We start from the raw sequence: 19,780 nt of genomic DNA, 5'->3' as shown, positions 1-19,780 counted from the left end.
GTTCAATCAGGAGAGACTTCATTTTGTTTAAAGAACATTTATTGACACATGCCAAATTATAAATGTTAAGTCTTTGGCGATTAGACCTCGATCCTGAAATGGTATATCTAAAGGGGGAAATGCAGCCGTGAGCATATGAACCCCCCGGGGTCTAGACACTGGTGATGATGATGAAGATCTGGATTTGATGAGGAGATGGGATGAAGAGGGGATGTGATGAGGTCTTTGGATTAGCTCTCCTGGCTCTGGATGTGATGAAAGGAGGCGGACGGGGAGGAGGTGGACGGGGAGGAGGCGGGCCGCAGCATGAACGCCTGAAATCACAGCTGACTGCAGGAGAGAGGAGAACCATTTTAAAGTTTGGCTGCAGCTCGCTGATTGGCTGCTGGAGAATGAGGTGAAATGTAATTGGTTAGCAGGAAGCCTGTGATGAGCTGATTATAAGCAGCTGCGGACTGAATGTATCCCAGTCTTCCTGAAAGAACTTGCGCTGAGTTTCATTTAACAATCAACAGATTTATACATATGCACACATTAAGACATACATAAAAGCACAACAATCACTAAATACAAAATAATACTTCAATGCTATGTTTCCGTAGCTACTTCGTTTTAAAATGACCACTCTTGCGTCAAATTAAACTACACAACTTTAGGAATGTGTTTGGGAGGGAGGTTTATTATCGCTCCTAAGAAAGCCTTGATTTAGTTGAGGGAGAAACGTGGTCACAGGGGTCCCTCGACCTCTCACCTCTATACATCTGAATGAAAATGGGTTCTATAGAGACCCCTGACTCCCCTTCACAGACCCGCCCACTTTATGCTAATCACATGCAGTTTGGGGTAAAAAACATGCAGTTCTTTGAATGTCTAAAGATGGTGTGTGTGAATATTTCCCTAAACAGTGTTGGAGTTGCTTCATTGAAATGCTGAGACTCTGGTGGATTTAATGAGCTCCGTAGTTTCCCCCTGTGATGATGCTAGTTGCCTTTTTATTGTCGTGAGACCTTGGTTTGAAAGTGGATTTTCGTGTACACAAAATGAGCTTTAGGAGAATCACAGCCTCATGAAACTTTACAAACAGAGACCAGAGATTTACAGCATTCAGAAGATGTTTGGCTTTCATAGATATGTTGATGTTAAAGAGGTTTCTGAGCAGTTTCCAGGACACAAGTGCTCGCCATTTACTTGCGGAAAAATCTAAATCTCGCAGACATCTCCAAATGTCAAAACAAATGAGAGAATTACTTTTCCTTTTTTCAGACTTTTTTGATTGGGTTTTCAGACAAATACCAGATGTGTACAGAGTATCACATTGGGCTTTAGGTAATGCAAAAACAGGTACGAAATACCAGATTAGAGAAGGAGACTAAACAGGCAAGGCAAGTTTATTTATATAGCCCCTTTCAACACAAGGCAATTCAAGGTGCTTTATAAACATGAAAGACATTCAGACCAAGGCATTTAAAAACAGTCATTAAAAAGAAAAGATAAAAGAAACATTAAAAGACTGTCAAAGTTTTCCCCAAAACTAAGAAAATACCCACTGCACCTTGTATCCTACTATAAAGCTCACAATAGTTTTAGTACAACTAAGAAAATGTACTCTATAGTCCACCCTGGAACTATAAGATCCTTTAGTTTTTTCCGAAAGTAATAAAACTGGCCTCTAGTTTGACCCACAAACCATTTAAAAGTACTTTAGCTAAGTTTACCTGTGTCTTTAGGGGTAGGGGTCTGTCTGGTAAAACAAAACAAAAAAGGCCACGAGCAAACAAAACAAACACGATAGGTCACCTCTGACAGTTAGGAAATGATCTTGAAACATGGCAGTTGTAAATGAGTGCTCACATATACTCGTACATATATTGAGTGCAGTAATTAACCAATTAAGTCATTCCAGCAAATTAGGCATGTTTATCAATTGATCAGTATATGCAAAAAATGGTCCCCATGTCTTCTTAAAACTAGCAGACGACCCTCTCAGCGTACATCTCATTTATTCCATATTAACAAAGACAAATATATCTCTAATCCAGTCCTGATGGGCAGGTGAAGCTGACAGAATTACTTTTCTTATGGGGTTTGTGAAGATGTCTTAAAATGGTCATTTGGAGTGATGTTTGACACTTTGAACAATTCTCAAGATGTTTTTATTTTGTAATATTGCACAAAATCCGCTAAACAAATCAGATCATATCTACTCTTTCAGTAAAAGAGGAAAAAACTCAAACAGAATTCCAAACATTCAATACTTGAATATTTGAAAACACAATTTGCATTTTAAGTGAACCACCTTCTTGTTGCTGTGTTTGTGCTGCAGCTCTGTGTTTAAGGGCTCGGCGGTCTGCGTTTACTCGATGGCCGACATCCGCAACGTCTTCAACGGACCGTTCGCCCACAAACACGGACATAACTACCAGTGGACGGAGTACACCGGGAAGATCCCCTACCCACGGCCTGGATCTGTACGATACCTTTATTTTTATTTTTTATTTCAAAATATTATATTATATTATAATTCATGTTAATATTATTATTATTATTGATAGAAATGTTTATTTATTTTGAATTTTTTCATTTCATGTTTCTTTGAGCGTTTTTTTTATTTATTTGTATTATTATTTATTATGAAGCCTGTTAATGTTATTTTTAAAAACAACTTTTTAATTTGTTTAAAATGTATTAGTTTAATACTTTGTTGGGTTGTTTATTATCATTTATTTTCTTCTTACCATTAAAATAAACGGCTCTGAGATTAAAAGAGTTAGCAAATTATTCATTTAAAAAAAGAAAAACCTGCATCAAAGTAAAACCAAATGATGTCTCCCCCACCTCCTCCCCTCCTCCCCTCCTCCCCTCCAGTGTCCAGGAGGAACCTTCACTCCCGGGATCGGCTCCTCCAAGAACTTTTCCGACGAGACAGTGAACTTCATCCGAGCGCACCCCCTGATGATCAACCCGGTGTACCCGATACACCGCCGCCCCCTGGTGGTGAGGACCGGCGTGGACTACCGCTTCACGGCGCTGGTGGTGGACCAGGTGGACGCCGTGGACGCCCGCTACGAGGTGCTGTTCCTGGGGACAGGTGAGGCCGTCGCACTGCATTACCAAGCATTCATTGAGAACCTTATTTGTTTTTCTTTTATCTGCTGGGTCATAGCCATACACTGAAAGACAGGAACAGCCTGAACAACATTGATACAACAGAGTGAGACAGAGAGACTTAAACTTATTTTGTAACCTATTATTCAAAAACTATTGAAAAAGCTTTATTTACATTCAAAGATTCAAAGGTCATATGCACAAAGATACAGTGTAGAAATGGCAATGAAACTCTTCTGTACATACACCTAAAGCATTGCTCACTGATGGTCCGTGAGTGCCCCCTAGTGGTCCGTGAGTATATTGGTAAAATTTCACATTTGAAATTAATTAATTAATTAATGTTTTCCGCACTCTCGCGGGAATATCTCCGCAATGGAGCGAGCTTAAGTTTCAGCGCAACACCTTCGTCACACGTGTTGCCACTTGTTTGTACCATTTTCAGGCGATTTGTAATCTGTTCTAGAAAAACTAATAGTTTCTGAAATAAAAAATAAAACACATAGTTTTAAACTATGTCTTTTATTTTTTATTTCAAGAAGCGTATAAAACAAACAATGGATGTATTTTATGAACATGTATCCATGCTGGAAGTAGATGTAGATGTGTTAGGAGTGGGATAGAGATTATTATCTAATACATCTGATGAAGCATTGCATGAAGCCTGTTGATGATCAGAGGCTGTTGTTGGGGCTGCAGACACGTTCTTTTATTTTTGTTTTGAAGGCAGACCACGCAGGCCAGCCCGATGGTCACCAAGGTTCATGTTTTAATAGCATTTTTACAAAAAAAGCCCAGGCGAGCCTAACATGTGAACAAATGGCTTAGACCTCAGAGAGTTAGACTTGGGCCTGCGATCATCGGTTTACTGTATTTTGTTTTGAAAATCCACAGTGTCGTATATGCGGTGTATTTCGCATATCTCTCAGTAGCCAGCGATCTGTGAGTCTGTTGGCTCGGACATAAACTCCGTAATAAATGTAGTTTACATTTCATAAGAGGTGTAAAACATGAGAGCATTTTAAATCGCATTTGAACTAAATGCTTATAATCTGTATTTGTATTGTTGATTTATTGGTTGAACGAGGCGATATACAGTAGAGAAGGTTAAGCTGTCATTAGGCTGCTAATCCTGTTGGAGTGGTGAGCAGGCCTATTGTTTTGGGATATCTGTGGAGTTAGGTGGTCCGTGAATGTTTCTTTATTGGTTAAGTGGTCCTTGGTGTGAAAGAGTTTGAGAAACACTGACCTAAAGGACCCAAATGGGAATAATATCTTGATCTTTATTGTTTTTATTCTTTAAAACATATTTAACAAACACGATTCCTCATTGGGAGAGTTATATACTTTTTTTAATAAGTCATACATTTGTTTTTTTTTAGATGTTGTCAATAAACATTTTAAATGTAATTTCCAGATCGAGGCACCGTCCAAAAAGTGATTGTGTTGCCGAAGGACCCGACCAGCATGGAGGAGCTGACGCTGGAGGAAGTGGAGGTTTTCCGGGTACGTCTCAATATGTCCTCGATATTATTATTAATCTCATATCATTAGATTAAAGCAATTGTTTTTCTATCCCTTGTTAGAGGATTAAATAATGATATTTTTTTATCATAAGGTAAGATAAGAGCTACTTTATTGATCCCAATTTCAGAAATGTTTGCGTTGCAGCAGCAGAAAAAACAAGGCATTGCACATAAGTAGAAATGAACAATACTGAATTCAAACATCTCAAAATAGAATTAAAGCAGCATTAAAAAGTATAAAATATACAGGAGGCCGTGAAGATAACAAATGTATTAACTCTTTTATCAATTTCCAGTCCAGAGCTCCAGTGAAAACCATGAAGATATCGTCTAAGAGAGTAAGTTACTTCTTCTATTGAATTGATATATTAATATCTCACACTGCACTGTGACTTATATGCATGTACCTGTCTTAGTCACATTTTGTTATCTTTGCCTTTACTGTAAGTGAGTGTTTTTAAATGCCATTTTATAATATGTTTCTTAATGCTCTTAATGTCTTTCATTTTTATAAAGCACTTGTGTTGAAAAGGGCTTTATAAATAAACTTGACTTGACTTCTGAAAGACACATTTCAGTTCACAAATCAGAATTCATTTAGCAAATGTACATCAATGAACCAAACCCCACTGAGTTTAAAGTTCACCTATTATGCAAAATCCACTTCTTCATGTCTCTTCTACATCAACATGTGTCCCCTCTTCTTCATGTCTCTTCTACATCAACATGTGTCCCCTCTTCTTCATGTCTGTTCTACATCAACATGTGTCCCCTCTTCTTCATGTCTTTTCTACATCAGCATGTGTCCCCTCTTCTTCATGTCTCTTCTACATCAACATGTGTCCCCTCTTCTTCATGTCTCTTCTACATCAACATGTGTCCCCTCTTCTTCATGTCTCTTCTACATCAACATGTGTCCCCTCTTCTTCATGTCTCTTCTACATCAACATGTGTCCCCTCTTCTTCATGTCTCTTCTACATCAACATGTGTCCCCTCTTCTTCATGTCTCTTCTACATCAACATGTGTCCCCTCTGTGGAAAGAGACTCTGAAAGTTTCAGGAACAAAGATTCTCTCTCTTTTTGATCCATTTCTATAAAAACCTGTCTGAAAACGAGCTGATCAGATTTTGGCCACTTTATGATGTCATAACAATGTTTTGGCTTGAGTAACCATTAGCCAATCAGCAACCAAGGTACCCCCACCCTCCACCTTATCACCTGAATCTCCTCCTAGAGCACCATTAGCCGCTTTCAAACCGCAGTACTTTTCCCACAAAGGTTCATCAGAAATTAATTCATGACAACTCTTTAGTTCTCATGAACTAAGTTCAGATCGCGTTCACACCGGAGTACTTTTCCCTGAGAGAAGATTACACAAATTAAGCCGCTGACGTCACTTCTTCTTCTTCTGCTTTGGGTTTTACTGGCAGGCCGCAAACAACTTCACGGCGTATACTGCCACCCGAAGTCCCCGGAGTTGGGGAAGGCTTCAGTAGAAGCTGCTGGGACTCCCAGCAGCTTCTACTGAAGCCTTCAGAGTAAATCTCCAGAACGACGACACCTCCTCATCTCCACCGCTCCCATGTTTTCTTTTGTGTTTCCATAAGTTAGTCTCTCTGCGTTGGTGCACTGGGCTAATGCTAATAATGCTAATGCGAGGATAATAAAATGGCAGCTTCACAAAACATTTTGGGAGTTTTACGGGGCGTGGTTTGCAATCCGCCCAGCCAATCACACATGGGAACCTTTTCCTCCCACGAAAGTACCCGCTGTCTAGCAGGGACGGAGAAGGGGGTAAAAAGGTTCTCATTAACTAATTTTAGTTCCGCCTCTTTTTGGTGTGAACGCGACATTTCGGAACTATATCGGAACTAAAGTGGGCCTCTTGAGTTCTTTGTAACCAAATCTCTCAGAGGGGCGTGGGGAGGGGCTCCTTATTTTCATCTAAAGTAACAGACAGAGAATCATCACTTTGGAAACAGGGCTGAAACAGAGGGGATTATGGGTAATGCTGCAATGATCTGTTTGGTGTTTCAGCCAATCAGAGACATGTTCTGTATATATCTGAGACCTGTGATATATTGATGAAAAACAGTATAATAAGGGACCTTTAAAGTGTTTCTCTTGCCTCCCAACAGCAACAGCTGTACGTGTCATCGGACGCGGGGCTGACCCAGGTGTCTCTGCACCGCTGTGGGGTTTACGGCCGGGCGTGCTCAGACTGCTGCCTCGCCCGAGACCCTTACTGCGCCTGGGACGGGGAGAGCTGCTCCGCCTTCACCCCCTCCACCAAGAGGTCAGGGGTCACACTGAAGCACGCTTTACTGCACCCGTCAATACTCAAATTAAATAATAATACACGATACTTATATGCGCTTTTCTAGAAACCCAAAGACGCTTGTTACAGTTTAATCCCAGATAAAATGTCCCTTATTGGGTCTTGAAAATGAAATGAAATGTTAAGTGTCTGTTGTTTCTTCACTTAATATCTTGTCCTTGTTGATGTTGCGAAAATGTAAAATGTTATCTCACAAAAAAAGTATTATAGAATGCTACCGTATCAATATCATATCATATAGTACGGTATAGTATCGTATCATATCATATCGTATCGCATCCCCACGTATTGTATATTATAGTATCGTATCATATCGAATTATTTCGTATCATAATCATACTTGTCAACCCTCCCGGTTTTGGCGGGAGACTCCCGATTTCATTGCCCTCTCCCGGTTTCCTCCCGGGGTCATATTTCTCCCGCATTTCTCCCGGTTTCTGACAAAATCAGATTTACACACGACTGTTTCCACTCTGACTTTAATACAGCTACACCATTGTTTGGTTTCCATGGTAACACGTCTCTTTAGTAGCGCGCTCAACTCAAAGTCTGAGAGGGTGAGGCAGATATTCACAGAAAACAGAACAAGAATCAACAACTACTCTACTCTCTGCTCACTCCTTTCCTGTAAAATACAGGTCCAGTCCACACATATGCTCCATCAAGGACGGTGTTACAGGCCGCAAGGCAGTGCACTTACAACTACAATAAGCATGTTAATGTTAATCTAACCGCTCCGGCGATCCACTAGCACCCCCCTCAAATTTTGCATTTTGAAATGCTCCCGATTTCTGAGGTCTAAAGGTTGGCAAGTATGATCATAATGTGTCATTGTGTATCATATTGTATGGTTTTGCATTGTATCGTATCATATCATATCGTATTCAATCTCAATCTTTATTTATATATCACATTTAAAACAACCTCAGTTGACAGTATTGATCACATCGTACCAATATCATATTGTATGGTACCGTGTCGTATAGTATCATATTGAATCGTATCGCATCGTATCGAATTACGTCGTGATGTACTTTTGAATATACCAGGCTGTTCTAGCCGTTATCTTCTCACTTACCCACCAACAGTCAACACTACAATATGGTTGAAATCCATATCAAGATATATAGTTACAAATATTATGATGTTTGATATTTAATCGTCCAGACCTATAGTGTCAACTTAACTCTTCATTTCTTGTTTTCAGGAGGAGCAGAAGACAGGACGTTAAACATGGAGACCCTCTGAGGCAGTGCAGGGGCTTCAATGCCAAAGGTGGGGCAATTCCCTCTGTTCTTTTTAACTTTCAGAGTGTGTTCGTTCGGAGCAGTTTGGCAAGTTTATTTGTATAGCACAGTTCAACGACAAGGCAATTAAATGTTTCTCTCTGTGTGTGTGTGTGTGTGTGTGTGTGTGTGTGTGTGTGTGTGTGTGTGTGTGTGTGTGTGTGTGTGTGTGTGTGTGTGTGTGTGTGTGTGTGTGTGTGTGTGTGTGTGTGTGTGTGTGTGTGTGTGTGTGTGTGTGTGTGTGTGTGTGTGTGTGTGTGTGTGTGTGTGTGTGTGTGTGTGTGTGTGTGTGTGTGTGTGTGTGTGTGTGTGTGTGTGTGTGCAGTGGAGAAGCGTCTGAGGGAGACGGTGCAGTTCGGGGTGGAGGGCAGCAGCACCTTCCTGGAGTGCCAGCCTCGCTCTCCTCAGGCCTCGGTCAAGTGGCTGTTCCAGAGGGAGGGGAGGAGGAAAGTGGTGAGGAAATTAAACCTGTTGTTTCATTTCTACTGTTTACTACTACACTACACTCATAGCCAGAGCTAAGTAGTGGGGTACAAATACTTTGTTACCGTACTTAAGTACATTTGTCTGGTATCAGTATTTTACTCCACTACTTATTTTTCTGACGACTTTTTACTTTGACTTCTAACATGTTGAACACAAATACCTGTACTTTCTACTTCTTACATGTTGAACTCAAATACCTGTACTTTCTACTTCTTACATGTTGAACACAAATACCTGTACTTTCTACTTCTTACATTTTGAATACAAATACCTGTACTTTCTACTTCTTACATGTTGAACTCAAATACCTGTACTTTCTACTTCTCTCATTTTGAACACAAATACCTGTACTTTCTACTTCTCTCATTTCCCAAACAGGCTGGTTCCTTTAGTCTGAATGTGTGTTTGGTGGTGTGATCATTATTATTTAGAGTCATTGCGTGCCTATTGATTTGAACACGATCCGTGTATCCATCATTTCCTGGTCTTCTCTAAAGAAGAGGGACCAATGAAAACGTTGTCATGTTGCCGTTGGTCGCCATAGAAACATTCATTAGCTAACAATTACATTATTGTTCTATTAATATAAAGGGAGGTCAGGTACTCTTTAAAACAGCTGCTAGTTATGGGTACTTTTTACTGAAGTACATTTCAAAGCCTCTTTACTTTGACTTGAGTAAATAAGTTTAGTCAGTACTTCTACTTTTACCAGAGTATTTTTAAACACGAGTATCTGTACTTCTACTTGAGTAAAGGATGTATACTTTTGCCATCTCTGGATTTCACCATCGGGAATGCTTGGAATTTCGCTGTACTCTCTGTAGGGACAATAAAGGAATCTAATCTAACTTTGATTTCCTTTTTCTGCAGCTCAACCGTGTGGGAGGAGTCCTGAAGACGAACCACGGCATCCTCCTGAAGTTTCTGAACCAATCAGACGCGGGGCTGTACCACTGCCTGGCCACGGAGAACAACTTCAAACACACGGTGGCCCGCGTGGCGCTGCGCATCCTGGACCGGGACATCGTGCTGGCGCTCACCGCTCAGGACGAGGACGAGCAGCCCAAAACTCGCCAGGCGGGGGTGGTGGGGGGGGCGTCTCAGTCGTCCCTCGCCTCCACGCCATTCCCCCCGGAGATCAGACTGATAAACCAGTACTGCCAGTCGTACTGGGAGCAGCTGAGCCCCCGGCAACAGCAGCGCAAACGCACCAGCCGCCGGCACACAGAGGGCCAGGACCAGGGCCTGGGCTAGAGCACGGACCCCCCCCCCCCCCCCCCCAACACCCAATACTGTGGACTTTATGGTGGACTTTTTCATTTTTTTACATGCACGTTTGTGTGTCACTTCCATGCATTAGGCGAGTGATGCCTTCATGCTGTCGTTAAAGTGCTATATTTGTGGTTTTGCAGGAGTTTCAGCCTCGAAAATAAATGTTGTGTATGTTTTATGTTACCTGAGATCACTTCAGAATCAGAAACAGAGTCAGGTTTATTCCCAGGTAGGTTGACACGTACGAGGAATTTAACTTGGCGTTGTGGTGCATACATAAGTAAAACAAACATTTAAAAAATAGATATAGCAAACTATTTTAAGAACACTATTATAACATTACAAAAAATAAGAAAAATACAGTGAAATAGAAAATAAAATAAAGCAGTTGTTTACATTGAAATATAATGCAATAAAAATATATTTTAAAAAACAAGAATCAGAATCGGGTTTATCACCAAGTAGGAATTTGCTCTGGTGTAAATACATAAACACAGTAAGATATAATAAATAGATTTGTTTATTTCATTCAGGGATCAGCTTGTGTTAAGTTTGACATCAAATAATCCAGATACATATTTAAGATTCCTCAAATATCATATTTGTTATTGTCTCAATGGTGTGTTCAGGTGCTCCGGGAAACGCCAGTATCGGTAACATTTTAAGTCGAAGAAACTTTACAAAAGTTATTTTCACAACAACAATATCTGCTGATCTGCTTCTTCTAGGTTTCATTCTCCAACCAAATGACCTTTGTGAGCAGAGATTGTCATGAGCTGATTCTCAAATGTCGCATTGTCCTTGAATGCACCAACAAACAAATCATTCCTAAACAAATTGTGATGGATCAGAACTTAGGTTTGTTTCATGTAAAGTATATGCAGCATGTAAACCGGCTTCATCCTGCAAAACCACAGGTATGGTTCTGTCAATCATCCAGAAACAGAAATGTAATATATTGATTGTGAATATAATATATATGGTCTTTGGATTACTCTTGTATTGTATGAAGATAATATGATGATATAAATGCATATGTTGCATGCATATCTGTTTGTTGCAAGTTGTACATTTGACTCAGTGTGTGATGATGTTTGTAAGGTGTCATGTGTTACGTTAAGCTAATTCCATTGGATGTTGTCATATAATGACTCCTACTGTCCTGTGCTTTTGTAAAACCTCCAGTATGTGAGTGTTGAAGATATGCATAGCATACAGTGTTCTTCCAGTTATGCACTTTGGCGGTGGTGGTGTTCGAGGGAATTTGGGGATCTTTGCACAGATGAGAAAATAAACGTTTGTATTTTATGTACAGTATGTTATTAAACAACTGGGATTGGAACTGGCTCAGATTTAGTTTTGATTGTTGGTGTTTTGTCATATTCTGTGTTTTTAAAAAGGCTCTTTTTAGTCGGAGCCGTTCACCGTCATTGTGAGTGACTCCGTGCTGTGTGCCGTCATGGATCACTCTGGAAATGTTCCAACAAATATATAAAACATTTCAGAATCATCCTAAACTTGTTTTCTTTCGCTTTCACCTCATAAATATTGACTCACCTCACGTCATGTTTCAGTATTATCAGAAATGATTTATCCTGAAAACATGCATGAAAATATCCTGCTCCATCTATTAAAAATGTTTTTGATTTATTTTGATTTGATAACATTTGAATTACACGTAAAAAAAGAAAATTCACAAAAAACAAAATGTTCAAATAGAAAGTTTACTGAACTCAATCAGAATATATATTTATTATTTAATTAAAACCAGATTTGTTTTGCATCAGATCATTATCAAGCTACTTTTTGTATAACATTCTTAATTCCTTAATATGCAGTATCTCTAAGTAAAAGCTAAATAAATGTTGTCATATTGACAAAGCCATATTTAGGCGCCCCTCCGTTACAAAGCACCGTCTGTACAGACTGAGCTACTGCAGCCTATCCACTATACAGTTTATACAGAAATCAAATCGGGGGGGGGGGGGGGGGGGGGGGGCAAAGACCAATAAACCTAAATAAAGCTGAACTACGTGAGGAAGAGATGTACCACCTAAAGTCCTAAACCTCGTATAACACATTTTACAGTTGACATTTTAAACAAGGTACACTTCAGCTCTGCAGTCAGCATCAGATCATGATCCATGGAGACAGAACTCTTCAGGCCTGTTGATATATGAAAACAAATGTTTTCATTCTTCATAATCAATAAACCTGCAGATTTTAACTTTAGAGGTTTTAATCTGATGTATCCCCTAACCCTGACCCGAACACAAGTTTTGAAAAAAACACAAATGTTACCACACGACTCAGATGTGCATTCTTGTTGCTCGAACACAGAATAAAGCCAAGTAATGCAATTTTTGGAAAATGCTCATAAAATCATACCTACTTATCTTCCAACAAACAATATGTTGCTTCAGGCCTTGAGACCGACTGAATGAAAACATCTCTTGTTAATTTTGTATTCTTTACCTCTGTCTCTGTTTCCACGTCATCTAGCAGAAAGCCTTTATTCAACTTTTCTTCTCTTCCTGGTTCTGCAGTGGTGGACGACGAGTCATTTTCAATCAGATCTCTGGCAACATCGAAACACCTTTCCTGTTCGTTCTGATTGATTTTGCTCGCCATTACTTCAGTCAACCTGCCTTTTGCTGACTTCCTCAGAAGCGTTTTCATCACATTGCCCTCCTCTATTATAATCAGTTTGTGATACAGAAATGTTTTTTCCCCCCAGCATTTCGATCTGACACACAATGGCAAGACGAAAGCCACTAAAACAACTCCAAATAGAATACAGCCACCGATAGCCTGAAGAAAGAAAGAAAGAAAGAAAGATGGTTATAACACAACAGCATTACTTCAGATAGAACTGATGCTGATAAAGTAGATCCAGAGTGGAAGCACTCACCTGGGATGTGTTCTTCAGTTCAGCTTTAAGAGCTTTCTCGTGGTCTTTGATATTGTTCCCAGCTTTGCAGGCTAAATTTGCCTGTTGTGCAGAGCCGTTATTCAAACAGCAAACATACCAGTCTCCATCGAGGAACAAAAAAGCAACCCACAGCGAGCCGACTAATAATGCCCTAAAAAAATGATTGACATAAAAACAGCAAAGACCGCAGGGGCATTTACAATGAGAGGAATAGTATCTACAGACTCTTTGGAAAGACCTGTCCAACAACAGCATTAATACAAAAATGATAATGGGTGGCAGATACATGTACAGGTTGCAGGTCAGTACTTGTGGTTTGCAGGTGCAGGAAAAATCCCTGTCGAGCAAAATAGTAAAGGTGAAGATAAATATGATCGCAGCGTAGGTGCTCAGCTTCTCAGTGATGATTTTTGTTATAAGGCTCTCCATCTCTGATGTGCGGCTTGCTTCAACTGGCAATGATCAAAGTTCACTATCTGTACATTGATATACACCCACAAAAAAAAGCATTTCCTGTTCCTTTTTACAAGCAGCAACGCTGTAAAGTTTTGTGTCAGAACGAGACTTTACAGCGATAGCATTGCAATCACCATTTCCTCCAATGTCTGTTTCCTTCTGTTTTACAATCATGGATATATAATAATAAAGTCATGCCATGAGTTAATCTTTACATTTTCTGAGAAGGAGCCACCCGTACTAATGTTACACTCAGTCTCCCTTTGCAGTCTGTGTTTTATTTCATGTCCAAAGGTACAGTGTTGTAAAACTTGATGATGATGATGTGTAAGATCCACCGACCAGGGTCAAAGGGCATACTGTTGGAAGCCGTGAATGGAGAGCACGGAGCAACAGTCAGCGCGTACATTTACGTACAAAGCGTGGGGATGTCATATTGTAATGCACCTTAAAACATGCAGTAAAGGGCACCATCACAAAGCAATACTTAACAATAACAACAACCGTAATGCTTCAGCATTAAAACACCATAGACTGTAAATATAAGGAAAGCACAGACACTCATCACTGAGGTCCCAATATCAATCGATCCAGCAGAGCAATAGCCTATAAGCAAAACACAGAAGATCAACTAAATATATGACTCATAAAATGACTGTACTTTTTGATGTTGTAGAGGAGAGGTGAGTTTAAACTTTTTCTTTTCACGAGTTGAGATGTTGTCCTGTGGATGTTGCCGTATTCACACAGATCACACATTTGAATTGATGTCTAAGAAAATGTTTTAGTTTTTTTTTTTACAGTTCACTGACAATTACTTGTTTTTCAGCTGATTGTTGTTCTTGTCTTTGCACGCAAACTGTGTGTTGCATCACCTCCTACGTCAGGCAGAATGGAGACAATAACATTTCATTACTTTACATTTCATTTGGCTGACGCTTATATCCAAAGCGACTTACAATAAGGGCAAAATCATAAAGATTCAAACTCCGAACAGCAAGGAAAGTGCCGATATATTCCCTTCAAGCAAGATCATACCATTGTAAGTGCTGTGGCGGAGCATTACGGGACATAATTCACTGTTATATTGTTGTGGGTTAGGAACGCAATATAGTGTTGCCCCTCGTACCGGTTAGTGGGTGGTACCTGTGTGTGTTCCGCTTTCGTGTTGTTAGCATTCCAGCTTTACAGTAGAATGCAGCTAGTACATTCTGGTGTGTGTAGTTAAATGGAAAATGAGGGACCACCAGTCTACGCCAGGGCCCGGCGGTTGAAACCTTCCAAACTCGCAGTAGCGAAGGCAGAGTTCTCGACCATGGAACGCCTGGGTATCATCTGCACATTGTCCCCAAGCCTAATGGCGGTTGGTGCCCGTGTGGGGCCTACCGCCGCCTCAATGACGCCACAACACCCGACCGCTACCCGGTGCCGCACATTCAAGACTTTTTGGCAAGCTCACGTCTGCTAAGGTGGACCTGGTGCTTGGATACCACCAGGTGCCTGTGCATCCCCTCGACATCCCCAAAACGGCGGTGATAACGCCATTTGGGTTGTTTGAGTTCCTTCGGTTACCTTTCGGGCTCAATAACGTGGCTCAAACATTCCAGCGCCTGATGGATTTGGTGCTGCGGGACTTGCTGTTAGTGTTCGTCCAGTGGTCACCAACCTTTTTAAGCCCAAGATCACCGACCTCGTCCTAGGTGAAAGGCGAGATCTACCTATTGCAGAATTGAGTGAAAAAGACGGCCCAGACAATGCTTCCAATTTGAGGCCTTTTATATCGGCTAATTGCATCTGAATTACTCTTACAATGAAGGCTCCATAATCATTTCACGGCATATAAGCACGGGTATCTATTGGGGGGCGGACCTCACCTCCTCTAGGGGAGTCCTCACCTCCTCTAGGGGGGTTCGGGGGAATGCTCCCCCGGGAAGATTTTTTTTTAAATATTGAAATTGAAAGCATCAATCTGGTGCACTTTGAGAGCAACATGAAGAGATCTATGGATACCTCTCTCAGCACCCATATGAAACAGAACTGTAAACAGATTTTCTTTTTCTTTATTGATATTTTACAAATCACTCCCCTTTTAAACTGTATTCTTGTTTTACTGCCATATAGTAGGCTATTTCATACCTGTTTTTCATTTATTCTCTTATTGTTTGTATAACTATAATGATCATATGAAGGTGTGCCGCGGAAATAATCTTTTGAATAATTTGTGACAAAACCTTTCTAAACACTCAGAGTCCTTTAGCTCACCTGAGCCCCTCAGTCTGACAGGAGAGGACTCTCCTCCAGCTTGTTGTGGAAACAGCTCCTTATGTCCGTTAGTGCAGCTAGCTAACCAGATACTAACATCACGGTCCCCGCTAGCACCGGTCCCTCTCTCTCCCTCTCTCCCTCTCTCTCTCCCTCTCTCCCTCTCTCTATCACACTAAATGCGCTATTGTCACACACACACAGAGCCGAGCTTGATTGACACAAGCACACGTGTATTTCCATGCAACTCTCTGATTGGTCTGGTGTCTTGCCTCTGTTGCGTTCACTGAACACGGGAAATTACAGTCCTGCCGTCCTCTCTTGTGTCATGATGAGGTTCACGTAAAGCACGGTTAATGTATTATATTATTGAGGCTTCTCAAATATACGTCAATCAAGTGGCACCTGCTAACAGGGTGGTGGCTGATAGGTTTATATCTAAAAACGTATTTTTCAAACATTATTATTTTAATTTTATTTTTCTTTCTTTTGTTACTTTTTTTTTTAACGGTCCGCGATCTACCCGCACCACACTCACGATCGACCGGTCGATCGCGATCGACTGGTTGGCGACCACTGGTCTAGTACGACATACTCGTCGCCAGCACTTCGGAGGAAGAACACCTGTCCCACCTCCGAGCCCTTTTCACGAGGCTCAGCCAACACGTGTTGATAATCAACCCTGCAAAGTGTCTCCTTTGACACCGCGTCACAAAGGGCGGGGCAGCACCGGCGGGCAAAAGTTGAGGCTGTCGCAGCATTTCCTCGCCCGCACATGGCCCGGTCGTCCGTGAGTTCCTCGGGATGGGGACCTTTTAGCACCGTTTTATCGCCCGGGCCGCCCACATTATGAGGCCACTGTACGAGTCATTGAAGGGTAAGAACCCCATCCAGGAGATCAGTTGGACGGCGGAGGCTGAGGTTGCTTTCTAGGCGGTCAAGACCGCACTGGCTGTTGGCGCATCCGTCACCCCCGGCCCCCATTTCCATTACCACCGACTTATGAGACTTTTTCAGCCGCCAGCTGACGCCCAGGTATCGCAGGTACAGCGCTTTTGACCGGGAGCTCCTTGGACTCTGGCTGGCCATGCGGCTCTTCCGATTTTTGCTGGAAGGCCGTCAATTTACAGCATTCGTGGACCACAAGCCACTCACGTTCACCATGTCCAAGGTGGCGGAGCCTTGGTCTGCTCGCCAGCAACGACAGCTTTCCTACATCTCGGAGTTCACCACGGACATCCAGCACGTGGCTGGCAAGTCAAACCTGGTCGCAGATTGCCTCTAAAGGGTCGTCATTGGGGCCATACAGTTGGACCTCGATACCCGCATGGCAGCAGACCAGGTCACAGACCCCAGCGTCCACGCCCTGAAGGGGGCTGACGTGGAGGATGTTGATTTCGGCGATGCAGGCGTTACTCTCTTGTGTGACGTCTCCACGGGCCAGCCGCGTCCAGTAGCTCCCGCCAGCTGGAGGCAGTCCGTGTTCTAGGTGGTGCACGACCTGTGGGAAGCCGTCGGTGCAGATGGTGGCCTTGAAGTTCATTTGGCGGGAGCTCAAAAAGGACGTGAGGGCATGGGCAAGCACTTGCGTGGCTTGCCAACGTGCCAAAGTGCACCGCCACACGAAGGCCCCCCTGGAGCAATTCCTCCTGCCTGAGAGGAGGTTTGACCACGTCATCATTGATCTGGTTGGCTCATTACCCTCCTCTCAAGGTTTCAGCTACCTCCTGACTATGGTGGACAGGAGGACCCGCTGGCCGGAGGCAATCCCACTCGCGTCGTCAGTGGCGTCTGAATTGGCCCGGGCCTTCATTGCAACATGGGTGTGTCGTTTCGGCACCCCATCGGACATTTCACCGGATCGTTTTTCGCAGTTCACGTCCAAACTCTGGAACGCTGTGGCCGGGGGTTTAGGGGGTGAAGCTCCACCGGACAACCGCTTATCAGCCTCAGACCAAAGGCCTCTGCAAGCGTTTCCATCGCTCCATGAAGGTGGCCCTCAGGGCCAGCCTAACTGACGGTAATTGGAGCGACAAGCTGACTTGGGTTATGCTGGGCCTTAGGACCTCGCCTAAGGAGGATCTGCAGTGCTCCACGGCTGAGATGGTCTATGGTCCGCCGCTGCGTGTTCCAGGGGGTTTCCCCCCAAACACATTGACCCCCTGGTCGGCGACAGCCCAGGGCACTTTCCTGCAGGATTCCGCTAAGGCCTTTGCTCCGATCCCCACTGCTCATGTCCGTGTCCCGGGTTCCCATGGGGCTTTGCTCGGCGGAGCACCTGTTCCTCCAGCGCTGACAGAGGCCCCCTGAAGCCCCCTTACGATGGAACTTTCCGAGTCTTGGAACACAGGGGCACGCACTTGGTGGTCCACCCCCGGCCTTGACCCCTGTCAACCTTCGGTTCCGGTCCCACCGCTCCCATCGACCATCCCATCGACCACCCCTGCAGTGGTCGACTCCCCGGCTCCTGTTCTCCGGAGTCGTTGGGGTCGGCTTATCGTTCCTCCCCGCCGCACTTTGTGTATGGGTGAAAAAACTGGATTTGAACGGGTCCATCCCGTCCCCTGTCCCCCCACCCCGTCCCCCGAACTACACATGCTGGCTATTGTGTTTCGCAACATGTTCTCTATCTATGGCACGTCTCTACTGGGAGTTGTAGTTTTAAAAGACATTCTCGTATTTCCCATTATAAGAAGTTGCCAGTATTAAACTGTGTACATCCTTGGAGGTTTAGGGGATAGGAACACTCAAATTGAAAACATATATTTAATAAATGGGTGAAAATTGCTTGTGCCCATAATGGGCAGCATTAATTTATACCCACATGCCAACTAAGGTCAGAAGAGCTTTATTTAACAGCTGGTCTTATGTCTGTGACCCCTCCTGTTGTTCATTGATAAGCCTGAAACATGCACTTGTCAAGGTTCAGAGGCACATTTAGCAAATATGGCAGTAGCCATCGATCATCTTAAGATAAGATATACTTTATTGATCCCAAGTTGGAAACATTTACGTTACATCAGCATGTGTAACAGTTGTAAATATGCAGTGGTGTTTATTTGTAAATCATTTAGTATAATCACACAAATTCTGTGTTTCATATTGAATAATTCTGTGTTATTTATTGATTGTTCAATACCTGACAAGGCCGGAGATGAAAAACTTGGGTCGCAGGTTCCTCAACAGTGCATCACAAGACATCTATCAATATGTGTGTATACCTCCACCATTAAATGGACTGTAAATGGACTGTACTTATATAGCGCTTTATCCAGTCTTTAAGACCCCTCAAAGCGCTTTACATACTACATGTCATTCACCCATTCACACCCATTCATACAGAGCAGTGTACCTTACTCTATAGGACCTAACATTCATACACATTCACACACCGTTGGCCATGCCATCGGGAGCAACTCAGGGTTAAGTATCTTGCCCAAGGATGAAAGACGACCGCACTCCCTCGCAGCCACAGTCGCCCCAATCAATAAACTGTCATATTCTGTACATTTCTTATACTATCTACATACATCTTATATAAGAGTATAATATTATTGAAGAAACACACTCCTCAATGTCAGTTTCGGTAATTTATTGACAAGGATGACGACACCCTGAAACAGAGTAATGCAGCAAGATAAGCTGACAAAGTATTACATCCATGCAATTTAATCAACACAAATATATACCACGAAACAGAGTATAGTAGTATAATAGTATAATATATATATAGTATAATATATACTATAATATAATAGTGGAAACAGTCTTACATGAATGAGTGGACGAACTTCTCAACTCGAGGCGGAGTGAATGAAAAATGTTTGAACTAAAATGGCCGCTCGGCACTACCGGGTCAGAGCACGGCATAACCGGGCAGCGACAGCAGTGACACTGCCCTCTAGTGGCCGGCGATAAATTCTTCAATTATGTATAATATCAGTTAAAATAAGTGCTTCAACATAGTTAACATTGCTGGAGGTATACACAAAGTGTTTCATTCATTGCATAACTACACCGTTTGTGTATGTCAATAAACCTTAGAAAATCTTGAAATCTTGAAAGGGATGTGCAAAATAGTAATTATATACAGTCTTTAATTAATTATTAGTAGA

General features: G+C 42.3%; 1 protein-coding gene and 1 long non-coding RNA gene across 2 annotated transcripts in view; one reads left to right on the top strand and one right to left on the bottom strand.

Moving 5' to 3' along the window:
• The window catches only part of sema3ga (sema domain, immunoglobulin domain (Ig), short basic domain, secreted, (semaphorin) 3Ga), a 35,410-nt gene extending 24,053 nt beyond the window's left edge, over window positions 1-11,357 (top strand). The window contains exons 11-18 of the mRNA XM_079674762.1: window positions 2,324-2,468; window positions 2,866-3,088; window positions 4,523-4,611; window positions 4,928-4,969; window positions 6,772-6,929; window positions 8,179-8,246; window positions 8,583-8,710; window positions 9,614-11,357. Of these exons, the coding sequence (XP_079530888.1) occupies window positions 2,324-2,468; window positions 2,866-3,088; window positions 4,523-4,611; window positions 4,928-4,969; window positions 6,772-6,929; window positions 8,179-8,246; window positions 8,583-8,710; window positions 9,614-9,997 (1,237 nt within the window). The 3' untranslated portion in view covers window positions 9,998-11,357. The remainder of the gene's footprint in view (window positions 1-2,323; window positions 2,469-2,865; window positions 3,089-4,522; window positions 4,612-4,927; window positions 4,970-6,771; window positions 6,930-8,178; window positions 8,247-8,582; window positions 8,711-9,613) is intronic.
• Window positions 11,358-11,733: 376 nt separating this feature from the next.
• LOC307035176 lies at window positions 11,734-13,650 on the bottom strand. Its single transcript, XR_013807039.1, has 3 exons — window positions 12,927-13,650; window positions 12,491-12,826; window positions 11,734-12,181 (listed from the first exon to the last, which is right to left on the bottom strand). It is a non-coding gene; the product is annotated as an uncharacterized lncRNA (long non-coding RNA).
• Window positions 13,651-19,780: the final 6,130 nt, after the last annotated feature.

This window comes from Notothenia rossii, assembly GCF_949606895.1.
Source record: "Notothenia rossii genome assembly, chromosome: 4".
In the NCBI taxonomy this organism is placed as follows: domain Eukaryota; kingdom Metazoa; phylum Chordata; class Actinopteri; order Perciformes; family Nototheniidae; genus Notothenia; species Notothenia rossii.
The sequence above is the reverse complement of the archived record's forward strand: the minus strand, read 5'-3'. Positions and strand labels throughout refer to the sequence as shown.